This window comes from Phyllobates terribilis, unplaced genomic scaffold, assembly GCF_046119375.1.
Source record: "Phyllobates terribilis strain yellow unplaced genomic scaffold, ASM4611937v1 Scaffold_7__3_contigs__length_470593459, whole genome shotgun sequence".
NCBI classification, from domain to species: domain Eukaryota; kingdom Metazoa; phylum Chordata; class Amphibia; order Anura; family Dendrobatidae; genus Phyllobates; species Phyllobates terribilis.
This window is the reverse complement of record NW_027362767.1, coordinates 422474258-422500754: the sequence shown is the minus strand read 5'-3', so window position 1 is coordinate 422500754 and position 26497 is coordinate 422474258. Positions and strand designations below refer to the sequence as shown.

Below are 26497 nucleotides of genomic sequence, written 5' to 3'. Positions count from 1 at the left end.
ACATTCACAATAGGTGATGTCACAGCTCACCTCCTCCTCCTGTACAATGACCGATAACACAGTATTTGTCAGGTGAATCGGGGCCATATAGTTTGATGTGAAATGTGCACTTAGACAAGTGACCACAGCAGATCACGTCCTGTAAAAATCTAGGAGGTTGGACAAAGAAGACAGTCCCATTTTTAAAGGGAATGTATCATCAGAAAATCACCTGTTTAGATCCATGTTAAATGTATTCTTAAACAAAATAGTTTTTTTTTTTTCGAATTTCTGAATCTTACAAATTTCACACTGGACAATAGATCTAATATTAGACTCCTACTTCTGTCCTTTCCAGAAGGCAGCAATATACTGGCTCAGACACCGTTGAGTTGTATGGACGTATTTTCTGGGCATGCTCTGATCTGGGGACTGTACAGGAAGAGGAGGAGGTGAGCTGTGATATCACCTATTGTGAATGGTGGATCCTGTGTTATCTACTGTATATAGAGGGGTTATCAGTCATTATACAGGAGGAGGGGGTCAGCTGTGATATCTCCTATTGTGAATGGTGGATCCTGTGTTATCTACTGTATATAGAGCCGTTATTGGTCATTGTACAGGGGGAGGAGGAGGTGAGCTGTGACATCACCTATTGTGAATGGTGGATCCTGTGTTATCTACTGTATATATTGGTGTTATCAGTCATTGTACAGGAGGAGGAGAGGAGGTGAGCTGTGACATCTATTGTGAATGGTGGATCCTGTGTTATCTACTGTATATAGAGCTGTTATTGGTCATTGTATAGGGGGAGGAGGAGGTGAGCTGTGACATCACCTATTGTGAATGGTGGATCCTGTGTTATCTACTGTATATAGAGGCGTTATCAGTCATTGTACATGAGGAGGAGGTGAGCTGTGACCTCACCTATTGTGAATGGTGGATCCTGTGTTATCTACTGTATATAGAGGCGTTATCAGTCATTGTATGCCTTTTGGCATACAGTGTAATAAATATAATATATTATATATTTTTTTCCTTTTCAATTTGGTCGACTATGGTTCTCTACGCTCCTTTATGGCTACCTTATGGCATCTTAAAGCAGCCTGAATACACATCCCCTTTAATGACTAGTTTTCTAAGCGAGTATAATGCATATCCATGAGCCATCGCACGATCCGATAGAAGCCTGTGTAATCATAATACGGCTTGGACGGCGTACAGGGGGCTCCCGGCCCACCGCCTCTCCCAGTTACCGTAGCAACAGATGCAAGAGTCTGTAAAGATGGTGCCTGCCAGTGTGGAGGGAACTGACGGTGCTAGGATTTGGCACATGTTAATAGCGAGTTAAATGAAATGTGACAGTACACAACACATGGATTACCGGTCTGTTATGTTCTGTGGTTTGTGTTCATTAGTGAACCGAAGAGTAAACATTACTCCGCGCAGATGAACTCGCTGCGGCAGACGAGGAAGATGAGGATGGGAGGAAATCGCTGCAATATCCGACAAGTACCTGTAATGTACATTTCTTAAAGGCACATTTTAAATATCGGCCATGATATCATTCCCCTCGCTTGATCTGTCTAGAGTGGAATCATCATTATCATTTTTATTTCGTAAATCAATATTACACATGAAAATAAGAAGCTTTGTAATATATATTAACAGAGAAATCTGCTTCTTTCTCCTCCTGGACTGATCCTTCATTCTCAATTCATCACTAAAATTTGTCTACAGTGAAGACAAATTTTCAAAATGACTAAAATAGGAGCTGACAGTTGGTGCTCATAAAGTTCTACGGAGGGGGAGGAGCTAGAGGTCAAAACACAGACATTCTACGGTGCACGGTTCTTCATAGAACTTTGTGAGTATTAACTGTCATCTCAGTAATGGGGGGCAAAAAAAAAATAAAAAAAAATCTATATTCGTTGAAGACACATTTACCTGTGAATCGAGAATGATCGTTCAGTTCGGGAGGAGAAAAAAAAAAAAGCTAATTTCACTAATAATGTGTATTACAAAGTTTCTTATTTTCACGCATTCTTGATTTAGGACAAAAAAAAAAAAAAGTTAAAATGATGGGTTACTCTAAAAAATCCCAATCATTAGGGTGAAATATAAAAGTTTTATGTGAAGTTCTATGTTCTAAAAAGTTTGACCCAAGAGGAAACTTGCTGGAAAAAAAAAAAAAAAAAAAAAAGGGTGGGCTCACTTCAGAGATACCAACCCTCACCCTTTTAGCTAAGACCCACCTACAAAAATGGAAGGGGATCAGTGGCTTAACTTGAAGCTTATGGACCCCGTTGCAATTTGTTTAACAAGGCCCTCAACCATCACAAGTCTTTAATAGTATTGGTCTTCTCATGTAGGCCTAAAGGAGGCTTTGGGTCTCCCCTAGGCTCAAGGTGCGCTACTATAGTGGTTGGAAAGGTTGCAGTGGAGTCATGGGGGGGCCAAGTTGAGAAGGGTCCTAGTTGGTTTATATTAGGAGGTTTCAGTATTAAAGGCAAATTGTTAAACGGGTTCTCCGATTAAAGAAGAGTAAATCCTGGAGGGTGGTCGGGGCTCCTCTTTTAATGAGGACTTGAAGCATCTAAGGTGAGCGTTCCCAACTCTGGAAGGAAGATCTGACCTGTCTAAGCATTATTAGACAGGCACACTATTAATTTCAATAAGCAAGGTGTAATACTTCCTTTCCCCTGCAGAGGCGCTGTATGGATATTGATGCCAACAAACATTTGAACCAATTACTGGGGGGGGGGGGGGCGCAGCCACAGGTAATTCAGTAACCAACCTTTGCATTGCGAGAGATTAGTAACAAAGAAAAAGAAGTTTGTAGTAACTTGTGATATTGTTGCTCCTCCCATCTCGAGTCTCCTCCCCCGCGGAGCCGTTACGAGTAACAAAGCAGCCATAACCTTAAAGGAACACATGCCTAGGCCTGCATGGATGGAGTGACCATTCGAAGAGCCAAGTCATTCCTAAAACTCACTGATGTAAACCACTCACTTCACCCTTGACTGTTGCAAATTTTGGAACAATTTTCCTCCTACAATGGCACTCCCCTTTTCTTAGCTGTATTTCTCTCACGCTTTACCCCAATATTTCTTCCTCTCTCTCTTACAAAACAATCTCAGGATTGTGGTTAAACGGGATCCTAAACCTTCAATCACCACACCACCCTCCCACCGTTCCAGCCCCGGGGAGCCCAAACGTCTCCGATGGTTCAAAGCTTCTATTTTTGTCTATTTCTAGACTCCCCCCTCCCCGTAAGTATCTTAGGTGTCAATATACAGACTGGACCAGTTCTATCAGTTTCTAAAAGAAACACTGCAAGAAATCCCCCGGGGCTCGCTGTTTGTCACCGTCTACAGAAGATCGTCTATCATACTTGGCTCTTCTGGAAATAGGATCTTTGCTGTGCTGGTTTCTCAGTTGACCTTTGGTGGCCAGTAAACTATCAGATCTGTAGCACCATGGATTGTGATGGATGAGCAGACTTATAGATCCTGTCTACACCTGTCACTGTGCAAGTCTTAAAAAGGTTGTTCCATAAACAACATTTTTCACCCATTCACAAAATTGGTGATAAACGTATGACCACTGGAGGTCTGATCAATAGGAACGCCACTGATCGTGAGAATCTCAATTCTCCATGTCAATAAAGCAGCAGTGAGCATGTGCGACCATTCGCTGTCTACAGGACTGGTGGTCGCACATGCTCACTACTGCTCTGTTTGGGCCTTCTCCTCTGCAGCTTGGTGGGGTCTCAGCAGCCAGTCCACAAAGATCATAAGTTTATCATCTATCCTGTTAATGGGACAACCCGTTCAAGGCCCCCATCCACATTAAAGTTGGCCAAACCTTCCGATTTTGGCATGACTGGAGGACTATCGAAAGTGCATGGGACCTCCCAATTCTTCCCTGAAAAACAAACATATGCTTACTCTGCGAAATGATCCGGCAGCTGTCTGAAACATATGGCTACCTTAAAAGGGGTTGTCCTAACTCATACATTTAGGATATATCCACAGGCTATCCCAAAAAAAGGTATTCTAGATGTGGGTTCCTCTGCTGGTTATACCATACATTTACCAGAACTGATGCACATGTCATCTCACACAGCTAACCAGAACCGTACAGTAGACTGAAGAAGGTCCGTAACTCCTACACAATGATGTCTGAAGAAGGGCAACACTTTTTAGGCCCAGGTAATGTTTGAAGAGGACTTGCAACAAGTCAGAAGTTTTTTTTTTTCCCCCAAATCCACCATACGGTTCCATAGATATTAGTCTTTTTATTTGGTGCTAACTTTTATAGTCTTCACCAAGGGGGCAAAGCTCACAGGGTAATAATGCAGAAAAGCCCCTGAGGATCCTGCGAGCCATGCCCCCTTAGTGAATACTATGCAAATTTGCACTTAATAAAAACGCCCATATCTCTAGAATCGTATGGCGGATTTAAGAAAACAAAAGATTGAATACTCAAAAAGATCAGCAAGAATAAAATATGAGTAAAAACTGGTGACAGGTCTTCTTTAAAGGATCGGATATTGACTTATTATAGTCACTCATAAGTGGCACTAGAGAGACAGATTACTTCCTCGGGGATTGAATTTACTTTGAATGCTCCCCCCCCCCCTCATGAAGCATTGATGATGCCGAATCTTCACAAGGAGGAACAGTTCCTTTCAAGAAAGGTTGAGGTAGGACCTCTTGAGGCTTATGCTGCAGAGATGGTACTGTCATAGGGGCTGCTGGACAAGTTCTTCTAGGTTTAGAACATTCAACCTTTGGTGCCATTTGCTAAAACTGTGGGGTAAAGGGTCATCTCACCCTGTAATTTTACCTTAAAGGATCCCATAAAAAATGACAAGAGATTCTGTTTTGCAGCGTTGACTTTTGCAGCTCTCCTCTTCTTCCTCAGTGTCTTTGGTGACGGCAAGCTCCATCCACTGCTAGACTTCTTCTTTTCCCCAAGGGACTCTACCCTGCCACCAGAGTCCAAATGCGACTCACTCCGTGTCCTCCACATGGATCCGGGGACCCCCAGAGTTCTATGATCTCCCCCTTCCTCTTCATCACTGTCACAAACTAAGTTACCAGCACTGAATGATCGCTCCACTCTCACTTCCGGGACGGGCAAAGATGGGGCATTGGGAGCAGAAGGATCAGGAACATTAGGAGGTGGTTGTCTTCTGATAGCTACACGCTTCCAGTGTTGAGGGTTATCGGGAGAGAGACAGGTGTCACTGCCAGACTTTCGTAGTGGGTTAAATACATGAAGCATCTGTAGGAAGAAAAAAAAATGGGGTGTTAACATTTTGGCTATAGGTTTTTCCTAGTAACATATGACCCAATTGTAAGTCCCTACACAACCTGTAGGAAATGCTTCATCCATTGATGGACTCTCTGGATGGAGAACATGTGGTTTTGATTGTCTAATATGTTTGTATGGTCCCAAGACAAAAATTGGATTCTTGGCCAGTTCTTTAGATTGACTCAAACATCAACCAAACGTGTCCGTATTCAGTTGACCAGACTTACTACCCTAATTTAGGAAAACATGGCCAATTTGACATTTTTTGGGTTCTGAAATGGGACTTCTGAAAATGAACAGCCCAGTTGATAGTGGCCCAACACACTTCATAAGAGGTCTATCCCCCACCACGTGGGTGTCTAGGACAATCATTTCATTTTACTAGTCTTCATGGATCACTTTCAATGATCAGCTAAAGATATCGGCCCCGAATCATCATCATCATCATCATCACAGTAAGAAGCGCGTCACCTGGAAGAACGCAGGGCAGATGTGGGAAACGGTGCACCAGAGCAATGCCTAAGGGTATGATTGAATGGGCTGCAATTCTGAGGAGAACTCTGGTATATTATGTGTGCTTATATATAGGTTTTATGTTTGTTGTATGCCTTTCCTCACCAGAAAAAAAAAATTAAATTAAATTAAAACACACACACTGATCACTTGATTGGCATCCAATGAAATTGGCCCCAGAGCGCATGCAAATGGTCAACGTGGCTGGAGCCTAAACAAAATATGACTTTACGGCCAAAAGCCCTGTTTATAGGGTCTCAAGTAGCATAAAAAAAAAATAAAATTCCTTCAGCTTGGGACGGACATTTGAAATTTCTTCATTTTAAAGGAGGATACATGGAAAAGCTATGCCGGTTTGGGGTGATCCTGCCCATAGGTTGACTAAGCTGATTTAGGGTTATCCCTTCATTGAGCGGACCGACCATTCTGTTTTTGAGTTCTCCCACCCCTGAATTGACCACATTGATTTAATATTATTCTACGCTTGAATTGACCCTTTTGCTGGTTATCACACCTAGGGATTGACCATGTTTTTATTTTGGGTCATTCGCACCATGGATAGACCAAGCAGTTTTAGGTTATGCTACCCATGGGCTTACAATACTGATCAATTTTTGGGTTCTCTCATGCATGAGTTGACCATGATGTTTTTTGGGTCATCCCACCTATGGTTTTACTTGGCTGTTTTTAAGTAATCCCATCCCAGGTTTGAAGGAGCTTTTTTTTTTTTTTTGGTTAATCTAAAAACCATGATGGACCTCAGGGTGGCATAGGCAAATAACCACACCATTGTTGGCTTGACAGTGCTGTTTAGCATGGCAAGTCCATGGGTAGAAGAACCCAAAACAGTTCGCTCAAACCATGGTTGTGATATCCAAATCATGGGCTTATGCTGACCACACAGTTTTTGGGTTCTCTCATTCAAGAGTTGACAACAATTTTCTTTTTTTGCTATTCCTGAGGTTCACCATTTCCCCCTTCTTTTTTAGATTATCCAAACCATGGTTTGACCAAGCTTTTTTTTCTATTTGAAGATATTTTTTTGGTTTTGTCACATTTATGTGATGCCCTTATTTTTGTCTTTTAGAATTCCCCACTCAAGAGGTTATTATCACGAGTGGAAATCTCTGCAGTATCCGATAGGTTTTCTGGCTGGCAAATTTACAGACCTGTCTCTGCTAAATGGTCGCGTGTAAAGACAAGCAAGGGAGGTTTATGTGGTTATTTCGGGAGGTGCAGCTGCATAATAAAGGTTAATAAAAACAAACAAAAAAAACATCTTTAGATAATGTGAAGTGCAAAGTTTTTGTACAACTCTTTTTGAATGAGCAAGTCCCTTTGTCACAAGAATTTCGCCATAGGATTTTATTGAAAAATTGGCACACTTTGACTTCAACAAACTGGCTGCAGAATGAGTTAACTAAGGATCAGTTAGCGAGCCCCCCCCCCCCCCAACAGGAGTGTTTAATACGTTTATCTTCCTTCCTCTGAGCACCTCTCAGCCGATCTAGGATCACAAAAGTTGAGCTGAACTTTGTAGGCATAAGTCAGCCGAGACGAGTTCAGAAGATAAAAGTTAGAGATGAGCGAACCCGAACCATGAAAGTTCGGCGTTTGTCCAGCCATTTGGTGACTGATGCTAAATGCTGAACATGGACTTTTCGGAGAGAGAGAAAACAAACAAAAAAAAAAAAAACCTTCAGCTTAATAATCTCACTCTTTACCACTGGAGGCTGCTGTTGTGTTCTGCAATTGCCCTTTACTAAGATGGCAGATTCTGAACCTTTGGGATCCGCCTGGTTTCCTGTTTGGGCCTACTTAAAGCCGCATGGATCTCTTACATTACCTGAGTATTGTGTCTAGCTGTTAGGCTAGTTTCCAGTCTCCAAGCTCCTGAACATTCTTACCTAGATTGTTCTCACCCATCTACGTATTGTTTCCTACAACTCCTTTTGCTAACTACAAGATCTTCTACTATCGCTTGCTGACCCTGCTCGTGCTCCTTGGGCCACTGGTTTCGAGCAGTACTACTGCAGTATCGTAACAGAGAAGGAGCTCACTGATTGCTTCTCAGTTAACTCATTCTGCAGCCACTAATAGAGATATAAGCTATAGAAGGGAAAACTGTGCAAAATTATTAATGAAACCTGAATTCAAGATTTATTTTTAGTTATAAAGTACAAGTAAAATTAAATAAAACTACATTAAAAAGGAAATGGGACACTTTTTGGAGGAATTTTTTATTTTCACCATTTATATTGCTTACATCACCCTGGGGGGGCGCTAGTGCACAGGGATATTCAGAGCATTAAGGGATCAGGTGAACGCTCATCTCTACAATTTCCATGACGTATGCACAGGGAGCGCTCTCCGTGATGCCCACCTTAAAAGGGGCGACCACCTAAATATTTGTACCTTATAAAAGGGGCGGCTGTAGCTTTACGACAAGAGCGTCTGAGATTACTCACACTTACGTATGTTGCAGAGACCTTACAGGTCAGCTTGTAATGGCTGATAACAGAGAACAATAGTCCGCAAAGCAAACAAGACAGACAGCAGGTTTAGGTGCATTGCTTCTGCTGTGGTTTCGGAAAAAAAAGATAAAATAAAAATGAACCGTATCTGTCAACTTGAAAGCAGAGGCGGCCATATTGTGGGAAACCACACGCATTTCATTACCGGTGACATCAGACTATGAGGAACCAACGTTCGCTCGTTCCGTGTGCGGCTCTGTGGACTCTGATGTTTGACTGCAGGGTCATAAAATATTATCTATATATTATATTTAGCTGACGGCAATGTCATCAGAATAAACCAGAGACTATTTCGCCACGTTTCCGCTTGTATGTGCGCTGCACGTGACAGGAGAAGTTCCGGTACTTTGTAAATGTGCTTTTCAATTGCTCATCAGATGAGTGGAAGCATACGCGCTTGTTACCAAAGACTAAAACCTGGTCCTGATACTTCTCACAGCTGAGAGTTTGTCACATTGTATGGACTCTGTGCTGAGATAGAAGCCATCACGATTACCCTCAACCTCTTTCCACCCAAAACTAGGATGTAAAGCCTTCCAGATGCCTCCTAGGAGGTCCTTGGAGAGTGTGGCCCAGCCCCGTCTGGTCCAGTCATTTTTATTACTCGGTGGCAAGAACCTCCCATCACCAGTGGTACAACCGTACCAACAAAAAGGGGATGGAGAATTGGCGCAAGGGCCAATAAAGAGTGAAACAAGCACAAGGCCCATCTGTCCTGGGTGGCAAAAACCAGCAACTTGACTGGAGGCTACACTTTTAAAAAACACACCATTGCCCTTAAAACTCATGTTTGTGCGATCGCTGCAGAGTGAGAGGGGCGCGGGGCAGGCGCCACTGCAGCACAGCAAGCGGGAGGGGCGCGGGGCAGGCGCCACTGCAGCACAGCGAGCGGGAGGGGCGCGGGGCGGGCGCCACTGCAGCACAGCTGGCGGGAGGGGCGGGCGCCACTGCAGCACAGCTGGCGGGAGGGGCGGGCGCCACTGCAGCACAGCTGGCGGGAGGGGCGGGCGCCACTGCAGCACAGCTGGCGGGAGGGGCGGGCGCCACTGCAGCACAGCTGGCGGGAGGGGCGGGCGCCACTGCAGCACAGCTGGCGGGAGGGGCGGGCGCCACTGCAGCACAGCTGGCGGGAGGGGCGGGCGCCACTGCAGCACAGCTGGCGGGAGGGGCGGGCGCCACTGCAGCACAGCTGGCGGGAGGGGCGGGCGCCACTGCAGCACAGCTGGCGGGAGGGGCGGGCGCCACTGCAGCACAGCTGGCGGGAGGGGCGGGCGCCACTGCAGCACAGCTGGCGGGAGGGGCGCGCGCCACTGCAGCACAGCTGGCGGGAGGGGCGCGCGCCACTGCAGCACAGCTGGCGGGAGGGGCGCGCGCCACTGCAGCACAGCTGGCGGGAGGGGCGCGCGCCACTGCAGCACAGCTGGCGGGAGGGGCGCGCGCCACTGCAGCACAGCTGGCGGGAGGGGCGCGCGCCACTGCAGCACAGCTGGCGGGAGGGGCGCGGGGCGGGCGCCACTGCAGCACAGCAGGCGGGAGGGGCGCGTGGCGGGCGCCACTGCAGCACAGCTAGCGGGAGGGGCGAGGGGCGGGCACCACTGCAGCACAGCTGGCGGGAGGGGCGCGCGCCACTGCAGGACAGCTAGCGGGAGGGGCGCGGGGCGGGCGCCACTGCAGCACAGCTAGCGGGAGGGGCGCGGGGCGGGCGCCACTGCAGGACAGCTAGCGGGAGGGGCGCGGGGCGGGCACCACGCCCTTTTCTGAACCTCACCCCTCAACACCCAGTTCCTGCATGTCCATGCCCCCCTACACTTGGGAAGGCACCGTTTCCTGACTCTTTGGATGGGTCTACTTATGGGGGGCGCTTGGTCTCAGATCATTGCGCATAATCAGAATCCTAGGGCATGAGTTTTGTGCCAAAAAATGTCTCGAAGTCGCCCACATTAGAGTGCTGATCATGTTTCAGACAATATTTAAAAAAAAAAAAAAAAAAGTCAGAGGGAAATCAAATTTTTATGAGATCCCTAGTTTATCTTTAAAGATAAAACCTATTTTAAGTCCAGATGAAACCCAGACACACAGATGTTACAGAGAGCAATGTGCTAATAATGCACAGTCACACGATGGTTGTGCAGGACTTAAAGGGGAACTCCATCGACGAGGGGTCTTGACACCACTGACATAGTGGATTTTGGATAATCAGAGGTTAACAGCACCTCCACCTAAAATTCTTGACCGTTCTTCAAAAGTTTCTTTTCACAGTTCACAAAATCCTCCAGTTTACCCTACGTGTAACCATAGAGAGGACCCATTGTGGACTGGGCACCCGCTAATTACAGGCCTACGTGGCCAAGAATCAGGTATGCTCCACAGAGCAGCCATGCAAAAACAAAAAAAACCCTATAAAAATGTGAGCAGCTCTATAAAGAAGGATCACATTCACTGGTCCCGGGAAGGAATTCGACAGACCTCAAACAACCCTTACTTTGCATCCCAGGCAGCAACGATGTCCTTCAGGAGGATGGAAGCATGGCGGAGCACCCGACATTCCCGCACATATAGATTACATGGCGATGCTTCGTGAGCTAAGGTCAATACATATCTAGAAAAGATCTATTTAGATACCAAACAGAACTGCAGTATAAAGCATGGTGGATGGTCAGAGCAGAAGCCAAAGTGAAAAAGGATAAGGATGATGAGTAGGGGTCCAGCTGTTATACAATATCAGAATAGCGCTTACCTTAAAGGGTTATTCCCACTTATGATCAGTAGATAACATATCCTTTGAGGGTCTGACCTTTAAGACCCCCACGATCCCTAGAATAAAGCACTGTATCATTTGTTCTCAAGCCATCTGTATGTGTAGATTCCATTCTATAGGGTCAGAGTGGATGGCACGTGCACTGTAAGTCCCCTTCATTCTCAGAATATCAGACTCCCACCGATATTGTGCCATCACTATGTGAACACCCCCTTTAAAGAAAGTTTTGATGACCCGACTCAGCCACCAGGGGGCACATATATAATATACTGGATTTGCAGGGAAATTTACCCAGTGTTTGGCGAGTAGGCAAGAATATCATTTGCAGGAAAATCGGCACCTGCCTTAATGCCAGACCAGATTATTTCTCATCAGATTTTCCTCTTTGAATAACATTATTTTAGGAATTATCATTTATGCAATTGTTCAAATGTTAAGAAAACTGCTCCAAACTGGGCATTTGCAGTGCCTCAATGCTAACCCAGGTCATACATGCAATTCTGTTATGGAATTGTAATTTAAAGGGGTTTCCGCTAGGAACAAAAGTTAATTTTACTCAATAGATCTTGGAATAATAATAAGTTCCACAATTCGATGTATTTAAATAAAATGTTCCTGTGCTGAGATAATCTTATAAATGTGGCCCTGCTGTGTACTGTGTAATGGCTGTGTCTGATCGTGCAGGAACATGGTCTGATCATACCACATCTCCTGGGCAGGGGAGGAAGCAAAAGAGTATACAGACAATACAGGAGGGGATCACAGCTGATTCTTTTTGTAAGGTAAAACATATCACTGTCTGTTTTTAAATAATGTTTTCGTTCAAAAAAAAAAAAAAAAGTGTGATCCCCTGCTGTCCTGTCTGTATACTCTTTTGTTTCCTCCCCCACCCAGGAGATGTGGTATGATCAGACCATGTTCCTGCACAGTCAGACACAGCCATTACACAGTGCACAGCAGGGGCACATTTATAAGATTATCTCAGCACAGGAACATTTTATTTAAACACATCCAATTGTGGAACTTATTATTATTGATTAAAATGAACTTTTGTTAGTAGGAAAACCCCTTTAAGCGATGTTCAGCATGCTGATAATGGGTAAAAAGAGGGTCTCTGCTCAAGTTACACCAACTCCATCTTCTCAACGAGTAAAATGGCATGAATTATAATCACAGAACAATATTCCAACCGGATATGAAAGCAGAATGAGGCTTTTCTTCCCATTTTATAGGAGACTTCCTTTCCGGAAACAAGGTTGGCACTGCCGCCCTGCCCGGCTATTTTGGAAGGCCTGTTATTATACAAGGACATACTTGTTTGTGTGCGCTTATAGTTTTTTGGAATTAATCCTGCATGGGGACAACACAACCGCTCCGCCAGGGGCATTACCTACGCCCAACCCGTGTCCTAGATATATAGGTGGGTACATGTTACGTTGTGATATTTGATGCCCAAACAAATGGCAGCAAAAGGAGGAGATGTTATTGCCAGCTATGTGGACAACCAAGTAGGGCATTTGGGACCTTCTAATACAAAACGGTGAAAAACGAGATGACCCATAAAATGAGGGACATTTCCACAGACAGTCACACTGCACGGTCATCATCTTGTAGAGAAGCCGGAAAGAGCTGAATCAATGTCACCATGAGGATTCATCATGAATGTGTTGTGGTCCTGAACACGATTTTCACCGCATGCAGACGTACCCATCACATACACAACTGCAGGGCCAGCCCCAGGCTTATGCGGACCCTTGGTAAGCAGAGCCCCTCTTTGCTTTTGATCTTTCCTCCTCAACTTCCAAGAGCTATAACTTTATTTTTCTCTCAACAGAGTAGTATGTTCGTTTTCACAGTCATTTTTAGGTGTAGGTTTGTATTTTTTTCCTTCTTTTTTTATTGATTGCAGTGCAAGTTCTAATTTTCAGCATTACCATTTTGGTGTCTATACAACTGGTCTACTTCTGTTTCCCTCTGTGAGGGAGTGTAGCTTAAGGGAGCAAAAAGAAAAAAAAAATTATAATTTATATATACACACATACATACATACATAGTACAGACCACAAGTTTGGACACACCTTCTCATTTAAAGATTTTTCTGTTTTTTTATGACTATGAAAATTGTACATTCACACTGAAGGCATCAAAACTATGAATGAACACACGTGGAATTATATACTTAACAAAAAAGTGTGAAACAACTGAAAATATGTCTTATATTCTAGGTTCTTCAAAGTAGACACCTTTTGCTTTGATGACTGCTTTGCACACTCTTGGCATTCTCTTGACGAGCTTCAAGAGGTAGTCACCGGAAATGGTCTTCCAACAATCTTGAAGGAGTTCCCAGAGATGCTTAGCACTTGTTGGCCCTTTTGCCTTCACTCTGCGGTCCAGCTCACCCCAAACCATCTCGATTGGGTTCAGGTCTGGTGACTGTGGAGGCCAGGTTATCTGGCGTAGCACCCCATCACTCTCCTTCTTGGTCAAATAGCCCTTACACAGCCTGGAGGTGTGTTTGGGGTCATTGTCCTGTTGAAAAATAAATGATGGTCCAACTAAACGCAAACCGGATGGAATAGCATGCCGCTGCAAGATGCTGTGGTAGCCATGCTCGTTCAGTATGCCTTCAATTTTGAATAAATCCCCAACAGTGTCACCAGCAAAGCACCCCCACACCATCACACCTCCTCCTCCATGCTTCACGGTGGGAACCAGGCATGTAGAGTCCATCCGTTCACCTTTTCTGCATCGCACAAAGACACAGTGGTTGGAACCAAAGATCTCAAATTTGGATTCATCAGACCAAAGCACAGATTTCCACTGGTCTAATGTCCATTCCTTGTGTTCTTTAGCCCAAACAAGTCTCTTCTGCTTGTTGCCTGTCCTTAGCAGTGGTTTCCTAGCAGCTATTTTACCATGAAGGCCTGCTGCACAAAGTCTCCTCTTAACAGTTGTTGTAGAGATGTGTCTGCTGCTAGAACTCTGTGTGGCATTGACCCGGTCTCTAATCTGAGCTGCTGTTAACCTGTGATTTCTGAGGCTGGTGACTCAGATAAACTTATCCTCAGAAGCAGAGGTGACTCTTGGTCTTCCTTTCCTGGGGCGGTCCTCATGTGAGCCAGTTTCTTGGTAGAGCTTGATGGTTTTTGCAACTGCACTTGGGGACACATTCAAAGTTTGCCCAATTTTTCGGACTGACTGACCTACATTTCCTAAAGTAATGATGGCCACTCGTTTTTTTTTTACTTAGAATTTGTATTATGGCAAGAAAAAAGCAGCTAACAGTCTATTCAGTAGGACTATCAGCTGTGTATCCACCAGACTTCTGCACAACACAACTGATGGTCCCAACCCCATTTATAAGGCAAGAAATCCCTCTTATTAAACCTGACAGGGCACACCTGTGAAGTGAAAACCATTTCCGGTGACTACCTCTTGAAGCTCATCAAGAGAATGCCAAGAGTGTGCAAAGTAGTCATCAAAGCAAAAGGTGGCTACTTTGAAGAACCTAGAATATAAGACATAAGTTCAGTTGTTTCACACTTTTTTGTTAAATATATAATTCCACCTGTGTTAATTCATCGTTTTGATGCCTTCAGTGTGAATGTACAATTTTCATAGTCATGAAACTGCAGAAAAATCTTTAAATGAGGAGGTGTGTCCAAACTTTTGGTCTGTACTAGATATATATATACATACACACCTCATAAAAATACAGGGAACACTCAAATAACACATTCTAGATCTGAATGAATGAAATATTCTCATTGAATATTTTGTTCTGTACAAAGATGAATGTGCTGACAACAAAATCACACAAAAAATGGAAATCAAATTTATTAACCAATGGAGGCCTGGATTTAGAGTCACCCCCAAAATTAAAGTGGAAAAACACATTACAGGCTCATCCAACTTTGATGTAATGTCCTTAAAACAAGTCAAAATGAGGCTCAGTATTGTGTGTGGCCTCCACGTGCCTGTATGACCTCCCTACAACGCCTGGGCATGCTCCTGATGAGGTTGCGGATGGTCTCCTGTGGGATCTCCCCCAGACCTGGACTAAAGCATCCGCCAACTCCTGGACAGTCTGTGGTGCAACGTGACGTTGGTGGATGGAGTGAGACATGATGTCCCAGATGTGCTCAATCGGATTCAGGTCTGGGGAACGGGCGGGCCAGTCCATAGCTTCAATGCCTTCATCTTGCAGGAACTGCTGACACACTCCAGCCACATGAGGTCTGGCATTGTTCTGCATTAGGAGGAACCCAGGGCCAACCGCACCAGCATATGGTCTCACAAGGGGTCTGAGGATCTCATCTCGGTACCTAATGGCAGTCAGGCTACCTCTGGCGAGCACATGGAGGGCTGTGCGGCCCTCCAAAGAAATGCCACCCCACACCATTACTGACCCACTGCCAAACCGGTCATGCTGAAGGATGTTGCAGGCAGCAGATCGCTCTCCACGGCGTCTCCAGACTCTGTCACGTCTGTCATATCTGCTCAGTGTGAACCTGCTTTCATCTGTGAAGAGCACAGGGCGCCAGTGGCGACTTTGTCAATCGTCCTGCACGGTGTTGGGCTGTGAGCACAGCCTCCATCTGTGGACGTCGGGCCCTCATACCACCTTAATGGAGTCGGTTTCTAACCGTTTGTGCAGACACATGCACATTTGTGGCCTGCTGGAGGTCATTTTGCAGGGCTCTGACAGTGCTCCTCCTGTTCCTCCTTGCACAAAGGAGGAGGTAGCGGTCCTGCTGCTGGGTTGTTGCCCTCCTATGGCCCCCTCCACATCTCCTGGTATCTGCTCTATGCTCTGGACACCACGCTGACAGACACAGCTAACCTTCTTGCCACAGCTTGCACTGATGTGCCATCCTGGATGAACTGAACTACCTGAGCAACTTCTGTGGGTTGTACTGTAGACACCGCCTTATGCAACTGTACCACTAGGGGTGAGAGCAATGGCAAAATGAAAAAGTGACCAAAACAACAGCCAAAAAGGATGAAAACAGAGAAATTGTCTGTGGTATCTTGCTAATTGCCGATCATTTCTAACAGTTCTCTGTTCCATTTGCACAACAGCTGGAGAAATTGATTCACAATCAGTGTTGCTTCATAACTGGACTGGTAGATTTCACAGAAGTGTTATCTGTCTCCTATGAAGCCCAGCCACAGGTTGCACACCATTAGGCCAGATTTCATAGGTGTATAAACATGGCGGACAAGAAGGCCTTCAGTAGGCCCCTCGCTGCTATGACAATGCCATTTACACCTCATTTCCAACATAATCCCTTTTTTTATTTTTTAAACTATTTATTTGCCCCTCGCTATCAGACATGCAACCGAACATTTTGTCACCTGAGCCCCCACAAAACATTGCCCTTGATTTTAGGTCTAATCTGGCATGTTTTTTTTTTGCAACATGGGGCCTGTTCATGAAATTGACCCCAACAATAAAATAGGCCTTATTCCCCTTAGCAACCAATCAGAGCTCACTTTATAATTCTTTAACAGCTTTGGAAAAAAGAAAGCTACGCTGTGATTGGTTGTTAATTGCAACAGTTAAAGGGGTATTTCCCAACTCTGAGATCCTATCCCAATATGTAGTAGGTGTAATAATAATTTTAGGAAATATCTTCAATTAGAAACGTAGTATAGTTCTGCTGATTCGTTATGTCGCTTACCCCATATGCAGGACATTGCAGTAGCTTAGGTATCCATGGTTACAACTGCTAACAACTAACTGTCACTGTGGTCATAACAATGGATACCTAAGCTACTGCAATGCTCTGCACATGCGGATAGTATAGTTTTGAAGATTCGCTATGTCACTTACCCCATGTGCAGGGCATTGCAGTAACCAAGCGACATAGCAAATCAGGAGAACTATACTACATTTCTAATTGGAGGTATTTGAGAATATTATTATACCTACTACTTATTGGAATAGGATCTTGGAGATGGGAATACCCCTTTGAAGTTTTTCTGAACAGTTAATCAATGGAGCCCGTAAAGTGACTCTAAGTCTGAATACTGTGATACGACCATTAGGAAAAAGGATCAACATGTGTCGCTCGTAGCAACCAATCACAACTCTGCTTTCATTTCAACAAAGCAGTTTGAAAAATAAAAGCTGAGCTCTGATTGGTTGCTATGGGCAACATAGACTTGATTAATCAGGCGGTATAATATTATTATTATTGAGCCGTAAAGGCATTTCATCCCCATAAAAAGACAAGGATTTTTCTAAAATAAAAAAAATATATACAAAGCCATTTATCATGACATCACGTGACTGAGCCATCGCCCCCCGACGTTCAGCATCAGTAAATTTATGGCCGTTTACAGCTTTGTCATAAGCAACTATTACATCCAGCCTTGTTGTGATTATCGACATGGCAGACGCACGCGTGCAAGGCCGATGTGTCCATGCACGTCTGCAGAAGTATGCACGCCGCGCTCGCAGAGCATCGCCTGCCATCACCATTGTTTACATGGATATACAGATGTTCCTCGCCAAGTGATAATTAGATCGCGCACAATAAACACTGCGCAGGAATAGCAGAGATGGCTGCGGGGCAGGAAATGCGCGGGGATGATGGGGAGATGGGATGGAGGGTGAGGGAGACATGGGGTAGGATAGCGATGGCGGGCGGCTTGTGCCCACTTGAAGTGATGGATAAGCTCTTGGAGGGTCCTCTAGAGAGATTGCGCGGGTTAAGTGTTCTGAAGACTGGATGCTACAGAGCGCCATTGTCGGGGCCTGGCTACCAGAGAGGAATGCTCAGGGGCCCCCCGGGTATACCGACATGGGGCTTCCCGGCTGTATAGGTGCTGTAAGTGACCAGACCCCCAAAACAAGAGCTCCCAACAGGATATCATACATGTTCATGGTATAGAACCATTATTTAAGCAATATATGGCAGTACTATATACGATGGGCACGATGACGATTTTATTTAGAGAACTGCATAACATTGTTTGAGGACTGCATAGCAGTGCAATTATGTGTTCACTATATGGCAGCGTTATATGGACACTGTATGGTGATACTATAGTATAGTAATATTTGAGCACCATATAGCCAGGCTATTATGTATTCACTATATGGCAGTGTAATATGGACACTGCATGGTAATACTATAGTATAGTAATATTTGAGCACCATATAGCAGTGCCATTATGTATACAGTATATGGCAGCGTTATCTAGACACTGTACAGTGATACTATAGTATAGTAATATTTGAGCACCATATAGCCATGCTATTATGGTAATATGTGTTCACTGTATGGCAGTATTATAGGCACTCTAAGGTGATACTATTTAGTGAATTGTATAGCAATGTTTTAGGCACTGTATAGATATTGAATTATAGCATTTATGCACTATATGGCGGTATTATACGTGTACCATATGGTGATACTCAATTGGGATCTATATGACATTAATATTTAGCAACTATATACACTAATGGTACCATTATATATGCATGATATGGTAGTATTATTGGGCACTATATAGAGATTCTATTTAGGGAACAGTAAATCATTTTTAGGCCGCATATAGTAATAAAATTATGGCACTGTTACAGGAATCGCTGTATTATGCAGGTACTATATGGCAGTAGTATAAGAGTACTATATGGCAACACTATTTGAGGATCTATATATCATTTGAGCACAATATAGCAATAGTATTATGGTACTTACTTTATGGTATTATGCATGCACTATATGGCAGTATTATACAAGTACTATATAGCTTTACTATTTAGGATCTATAGAACATTTAAACACCATATAACAATGCTATTATGGAAATATGTGCTAATTGTATGGCATTAAGAAGTATGCACTATATGGCAGTATTATAGGCAATGCATGATAGTAATATTATACCGTTCCTAAATAGTATTATTTAAGCACTATATATAGTAATGCCATTATAGCAATATTAGGTGTTCACTAAAATGGCACTATTATGCAAGTGCTATATGGTAGGACTGTATGGTAGTATTATTTTACACACTACACCATTTACTGCTTATCAAAACAAATACAAGACGAGGACCCCCAAATGCAGTTACCCTGCGGCATCCACAGATCCGTATACTGGACTTGAAAGGTTATACGGGGGTGGTCTCGATCGATGATCATTATAACACAACCGGAGGGCTGGAATATAAGGGGCTGGTGCAGGAATAGCATTAGTGACAGGGTACCAGACATCATGACGCGCGCTGCGAACCCGGGATCAGCAGAGTGTGAAGATTGTATGGACATATTAATGATAGCTATAGGCGGCACATAATGACGGCGCAGGAACAGCAGACACATCACAGTTAATAACATGGCGGGGGTGCAGAGGTTAACGCAGGCTGATACGACAATATTGTAGGTTTAATCGTGCACGCTGCGGAATAGCAGAGTTATCCTCTGACATTGAGACGTGTGTGGAGGTTACAGGGGGATGAAAAGGAGATAAAGGCTCGATGTCTATGCGTTACGATGAGGAGAGGGAATATGGAGCGTGACGCCAAGTCTGACACGCAGGATGACGCCGTCATATAATGATCTGTGTACATAGGATATAGCAGAGGCGAGTTCGTCATTAGCTATGGCACATTGTGACAATAACCGTGGCTTTCTATTGAACTGCAGGCAAACCTACTACATTATCACAAGCAGAACAGAACAAACGGGTTTAGCTCTGCTACATCTGGATGTAGAGCAAGAGGAGAACGGGTCAGGAATCTTTTGTAAACTTACTCGAGAGGAAAACACGGAAATTATAGTGCGGTGCGGTATGGAATAGCAGAGCAAACATTATATAGTGCCGCTCAGGAATAGCAGAGACGAGTAAACGCTGAGTTAAAATAAAGGTGGAGTTAGGATGTGGTGATTTACAGGTGGGTGTCTGCAAGATAATAGTGCAGCAATGACAGCTAATTATATCCCATCATTGTAGGGATGGATGGGGTATTCTCATCACGGAATAGCAGAGCGCAGCTACAGCAGAGATACCGGACAGGTGGAGAAGGATGTAGTGATTTATCAGTGTGCAGGAATGGTAAGCTGGATGTAGTAGTGAGTGTCAGGGTGTAGTGTCACCATGGAATAGCAGAGCGAGAGGGCGATTTATAACTCTGCGCAGGAGTGGCAATCTGAGGTGCAGCAGGGTAGATGTAGCAGTGTGGATCGCTACAGAGCTGCAGGGTGTAGTGTCACCAAGTAATAGAGTGAGAGGACAGAAGATGACCGATGTAACGGTAGGGATAGATCATCATTTAGGGCAACGAGGTCTAGGTCTTAGTCTAGTTATTGCAGAGTTGGATGAGTGCAGTAAAAGAATGTTGCGCCGTTGAGTTGGGTTTGTGAGCTGCAGGAATGTATTGGATAGTGAGGGTCTAGTAAAAGTCAAGGTTAAAATATGTAGTGTGAGTTAAAGGGGTTAGAAATAAAATAAAAGGGTCAATAGTGGAATAGCAGAGTTGGGTAGAGATGCAGTGGGAATGAATGCAGGAATGGCAGATTACACAGCATGCACTCAGTGCTGCAGGGAGTAGTGGAATAGCAGAGTTGGAGAAGGGTGTAGTGCTTGGTAATTGTGCCAGTGCAGGTACCTGACTGATGGGATCACCTGGGTGATTGCAGTGGCACCAGCAGAGCCCCGTGGATTAGGAACTGTGTGGTCAAGGTCAGTGTTGTGCCCTGAGGAACAGACTGACCACTAGGACTGAACCTGCAGGACTGGCAGCCTGAGCCCCTCACAGCTGGCACTGCCCCCCATGCCCAGCTCTGCCCCCTCAGCACTCACCTTGCAGAGTAGATTGTCAGCTCCTGTGCTTCCCCTGCAGTGTCTGGGAGTCTCCCTCTGCTCTGTCACTGCAGTGTCTCTGTGTATGTGTGTGAGTGTGTCTTGTCTGCCTCTCCACCCTCCTCCATGACGTTCTTCCATCTCTCCACCCTCTGCTCCTCTTCCCTCCTCTGCTGCTGCCCCTGCCACAGCTACCTGCTGCCCCCCGTGCCAGTGCAGGAGCTGCCCCCTGATCCCCCCTGCAGCTGCTGCCCACCTACCCCCAGGTGCAGGGGGATTCTCTGTCCCCCTGCAGACATTGCTGTCCTCTTCCTCATTCCCCTCCTGTTCCTCCACCTCCTGTTTACCTCTCTGTCTCCTCTCCTCCTTCCTCTGTCTCATTCTTCATTTCTCCCCCACCTTGCCCTTTCCTCCTCTCCACCTGATCCCTATCACCTGGACTGCAGCACTAATGATGGGAGTTGTAGTGGAGAATGAATCCTGATCCTTGCGTCATTCTCTTTCGTCAACTTCTTACTTTCCTGGTTCTGTGTGATGAATAATGAAAACCACATTATCATGGAGTAAGACCACCGCCCAAAAATAACCCCAAAAAACAGCAAAAAAAAAAGCCATAATAAATTTGGTGCAGAAATAAAAAAGTCCAAAATTCTATTAAAAAAAGGCGCAAAAAGAATAATGAATCAAGACTTTAATCACTCTTTTTGGGGGACTTAGAGGTCGGACCCCAAAGGTCTAGTAGTTATCCACTATCCTATATTGCTCATAGAACTGGAATATCCCTTTAACGACATCTGCCATTCAGGATTTGGGGAAAGGTGGGCAACAATCCCCCCTTATATTCTCTTGACAGTTTGCTACAATGTATCAGTCTGGAGTCCCCGCTGTTCTAGGGTTTGTTTATATGTTGCAATTTTTTTTTCCAGATTTTTTTTCCAAAATTGTGGTTAAAAAAGTGTTTTCGTTCACTGACAGCGAGCAGAGATCTTGAAGATGGTAAAATGTTAAAAAGGTAAATTTCACCTATGTTATTAATAGACTGCCTGAGAGATCTACGCCTGCCCTGTGCAAAAGAATTAAAAAAGCGCCATTTTCCAGCTTTTAAAACTTTTGTTGAGTACAAAAAAGTTGCAAATTATGGAGAACGTCATGTCTGCGTGATATTTTGCAACTTTTTCCACTTTTTTTTTAAATGTGGCTCGTTAAATTGGGAAAGGGGGATGGGCCGCAAACTCCTCATAGGGTTTTGATTCTGAGGGCCAGGTCTCTAGTTGTTGCAATGACCTGTATAAATATGTCTGCACAGAGCTCCCTCTAGTGGTGACAGCAGATGAGTGCAGTGCATTGCTGTCCATATACTGTATACTCAGCCGCGTCACTGACCATTCGATTATGCAGGGGGGGGGTTCACTAAGTTTTTTTTTTTTTTTTGCTCAATGATTTTGCCATTTTTTTCTAACTAACAGCGAAACATACTCAACAGCCTCAAGCAAATCATTGTGATTCTGCAAAATCAGCTCTGCTACATCTTTTCCTTACATGATGTAGTATGATAACACACTTGGGCGATGCTTTCTGTGCATTATGACAACTCTCTCCGGGTTACCTGCAGTCCTATGTAAATCCCCTTTTACCGTGTGTTTGTCTTCAGTCCTATGCAAATCCACCTATTGCAGTGTTGTTACCATGTATATCATACTCGGCTCTGCTACATCACCATATATCGTTGTCTTACGTGAATCAAAATATGCTTTGAATTAATTAATATCCTTATCATAATGCAGCAGGGTTAAATGCAGTCCTATGTAAGCTCACTGAAGATATATATGAGTTTAGTGAAATAATAAACTCAGCTCTGCTACCTCTGCATTAGTTCCACATCTCTAGTAAAGATTTGTTCTTCTCGTCACTGACATATTTTCAATTTATTTTTTGTGATAATTAGCAGTCTCATGTAAAACCATTTGCGATAGTATGCAGTCCCATGTAAAAAAAACACAGCCATTAAATCACGTTATCATGAATGCTTCCAAATATAAGACTCAGCTCTGCTATATTTGGATACATAATGTAGTTTTTTTAAGAAAGGCAATATAAGTATCTGCAGTCCTATGTAAGACCAATATACACTATTATCACACTCCCCTCTGCTACATCTCATGATCTCTTTATGCACTAGGATACATGCAGCCCCATGAAAAATAAAGACAACATAGTAGCATACAGGGGCTACAGCCATGCTAATGGAATGAGCTGATCTGCAGGCCTATGTAAAACCACACATGATATATTGTGATATCAAACTCAGCTCTGCTACATCTCCAGTAATTGATGTTGTCAATTTTCATTGCCAATGACTTATTTCCAATTCCTACAACCTTCTTTTTACCTGCAGTCCCACTGAAAACCACAAATGGAGCAATGTGATCACCATGAATTGAGCTAAATAACAAACTCAGCTCTGCTACATCACCAGTAATTGATGTTGCAGGTTATTGGATCTAATGTTGATTAATATGTTTTAGCAGCATCCCTCCATGTCCATTGATGTGTTTATTTGCACTCTCATTTAAAAAGTCAGTATCTGGATGAGTTGTGCCAAATAACAAACTCAGCTCTGCTGCATCACCAGTAATTGATGTTGGCGGTGTAGTGTCGATTCTCATCACGCAATGTCCCTTTGATCTGTTTACTTGCAGCCACATTCAGAATCAAAGACGATGCAATGTTATCACTATGAGGAATGCTAAATAACAAACTCAGCTCTGCTACATCCCCAGTAATTGATGTAGAAGACTATTAGATCTAGTGTTGATTTTCATTTTCAGTATCATCCCTCCATGTTCATTGAGGTGTTTACCTTCACTCCCATTCAGAAGCACAGATGAGACAACATTGGATTTTGATGAATCGTGCCAAATAACAAACTCAGCTCTGCTACATCATCATCAATTGATGTTGGCAGTGTAGTGTCGATTTTCATCACCTGATGTCCCTTACATCTATTCACTTGCAGTCACATTCAGAATCAAAGACGATGCAATGTGATCACTACGAGTCATGCTAAATAGCAAACTTCTCTCTGCTACATCACCAGTAATTCGTGTAGGAAATAAAGTGTCAATTTTCATCCTCTGATGTCCCCTCACCTGTTTACTTGTCATCTTAATCAAAACCACAAGTGATTCAATGTGGTCACCTTGATTTACGCTAAATTACCAACTCAGCTCTGCTACATTGCCAGTAATAAATGTTGTGAACTATTGTTTCTAGTGTTGATTTTCATTTTCAGTAGCATCCCTCCATGTCTAATGATGTGTTTGCCTGCAGTCCCATAAAAAAAACACATAAAATGCAACATGATGTCACAATGTGTTGTGCTAAATAGCAAACTCAGCTCTGCTACGTCTCCAATAATTGATGTTTGGGAACTAGTTTTGATCTTCAATGTCCCTGATGTTTCCAAAACCAGGTAACTAATCCTGTTTTTACCTGCGGACCCATGCAAAACCACAAATGATGCAATTTCCTGAGTTGTGCAAAATAACAACCTCAGCTCTGCTACATCTGTGTTGTTGTTATTGCACACGCCCTTTGCACCGGCTAATCCGCATGACGTGACTCATGTGTGAAATGACTTGTGGTAAATGTGGCCCATCTTCACGACTCAGACCCGTCCTGCGCTTCCAGAAATCATTGTTTTCCGCTTTGCTGCGCCGCTTCTCCCTGGTCAAGGACGCGTCTTATCACAAATACCTGCGCGCTGTGTTTTTCATCCTTGACTAGTTGTGCAATATGCAGCGACTGCATCGTGCGACCATCCCCCCTATCTGACGCAGCCCCCTATGCAGAAATAATCCCTTAAAGGGAACGTCCATATGTCCACTATTAGCAAACTGCAAGCGGACGTCTATTGAGAACAATACAGTAAATGTGTGGTGCTCTAGGACCCTGATGCATTGGACGCTGTGACAAACTCACCACTGCTATCACTGACTCAACTCTGCTGTACCACTGCCAACTGTGCACTTGGCCCTATGACAAACTCCGCTCTGCAATTGAAGAGTCAACTTTGCCGCACCGCTGCCAGCTCTGCACTGAACTCTGTGACAAACTTAGCTCTACTATAACGCCAAATCAATTTCACTGTTCCACTGCCATCTCTGCATTGATCTTCTATAAACTCAGCTCTGTAATTGAGGAGTCGGCTGTGTCGCACCACTGCCAGCTCTGCATTGAACGCTGTGACAAACTTAGCTCTGCTGAGTCAACTTCACTGTTCCATTGTCAGCGCTGCATTTAACTCTGTGACAAACTTAGCTCTGCTGAGTCAACTTCACTGTTCCATTGTCAGCCCTGCATTTAACTCTGTGACAAACTTAGCTCTGCTGAGTCAACTTCACTTTTCCACTACCAGCTCTGCATTGATCTATTTGCAAACTTAACTCTGCTGAGTCAACTTCACTGTTCCACTACCAACTATTCACTGAACTTCTATAAACTCAGCTCCGCAATTGAGGAGTCAGCTCTGCCGCACCGTTGTCAGCTTTACATTTAACTCTGTGACAAAGATAGCTCTGCTTAGTTAACTTCACTGTTCCACTGCCATCTCTGCAATGAACTTCTATAAACTCAGCTCTGTAATTCAGGAGTCATCTCTATTGCACCACTGGCAGCTCTGTATTAAATTCTGTGACAAACTTAGTTCTGCTGAGTCAACTTCACTGTTCCATTGTCAGATCTGCATTGAACTCTGTGACAAACTTAGCTCTGCGGAATCAACTTTACTATTCCACTGTCAGCTCTGCATTGAACTCTGTGACAAGCTTAGCTCTGCGGAATCAACTTTACTATTCCACTGTCAGCTCTGCATTGAACTCTGTGACAAACTTAGCTCTGCTGAGTCAACTTTACTATTCCACTGTCAGCTCTGCATTGAACTCTGTGACAAACTTAGCTCTGCTGAGTCAAGTTCACTGTTCCACTGTCAGCTCTGCATTGAACTTTGTGACAAACTTAGCTCTGCTTTACAGCTGAGTCAACTTCTCTGTTCCACTGCCGTCTCTTCTATAAACTGCCATCAACTTCTATAAACTCAGGTCTGTAATTGACGAGTCATCTATGCTGCACTGCTGCCAGTTCTGCATTGAACTCTGTGACAAACTTAGCTCTACTGAGCCAACTTCGCTGTTCCACTGTCAGCTCTGCATTGAACTCCGTGACAAACTTAGCTTTGCTGAGTCAAGTTCACTGTTCCACTGTCAGCTCTGCATTGAACTCTGTGACAAACTTAGCTCTGCGGAATCAACTTTACTATTCCACTGTCAGCTCTGCATTGAACTCTGCAACAAACTTAGCTCTGCTGAGTCAACTTTACTGTTTCACTGCTATATCTGCACTGAACCTCCATAAACTTGGCTCTGTTACTTCGATGAGTTAATTCTGCTTCATCACTGGTTCAGTCATGCCTTGGAGCCTCTTGTGTAACTCAGCTCTGCTTCACCGGTTCCTCAGTCTCCTTATTCCCTTGTGGACTATTGTGGTGTCCTACCTGTTAACGTTTTCTCACTTC

General features: G+C 44.1%; 1 protein-coding gene across 2 annotated transcripts in view; it reads right to left on the bottom strand.

The window, feature by feature from the left end:
* LOC141155137 (regulator of G-protein signaling 3-like) overlaps nucleotides 1-21260 on the bottom strand; it is a 39800-nt gene extending 18540 nt beyond the window's left edge. The window contains exons 1-2 of one of the 2 annotated variants that reach the window (XM_073641815.1): nucleotides 21186-21260; nucleotides 4831-5271 (exon numbers count right to left, since the gene is read on the bottom strand). In XM_073641815.1, coding sequence (XP_073497916.1) covers nucleotides 4831-5271; nucleotides 21186-21242 — 498 coding nt within the window. In that variant the 5' untranslated portion in view covers nucleotides 21243-21260. The other variant, XM_073641814.1, reaches the window with a different exon arrangement.
* Nucleotides 21261-26497: the final 5237 nt, after the last annotated feature.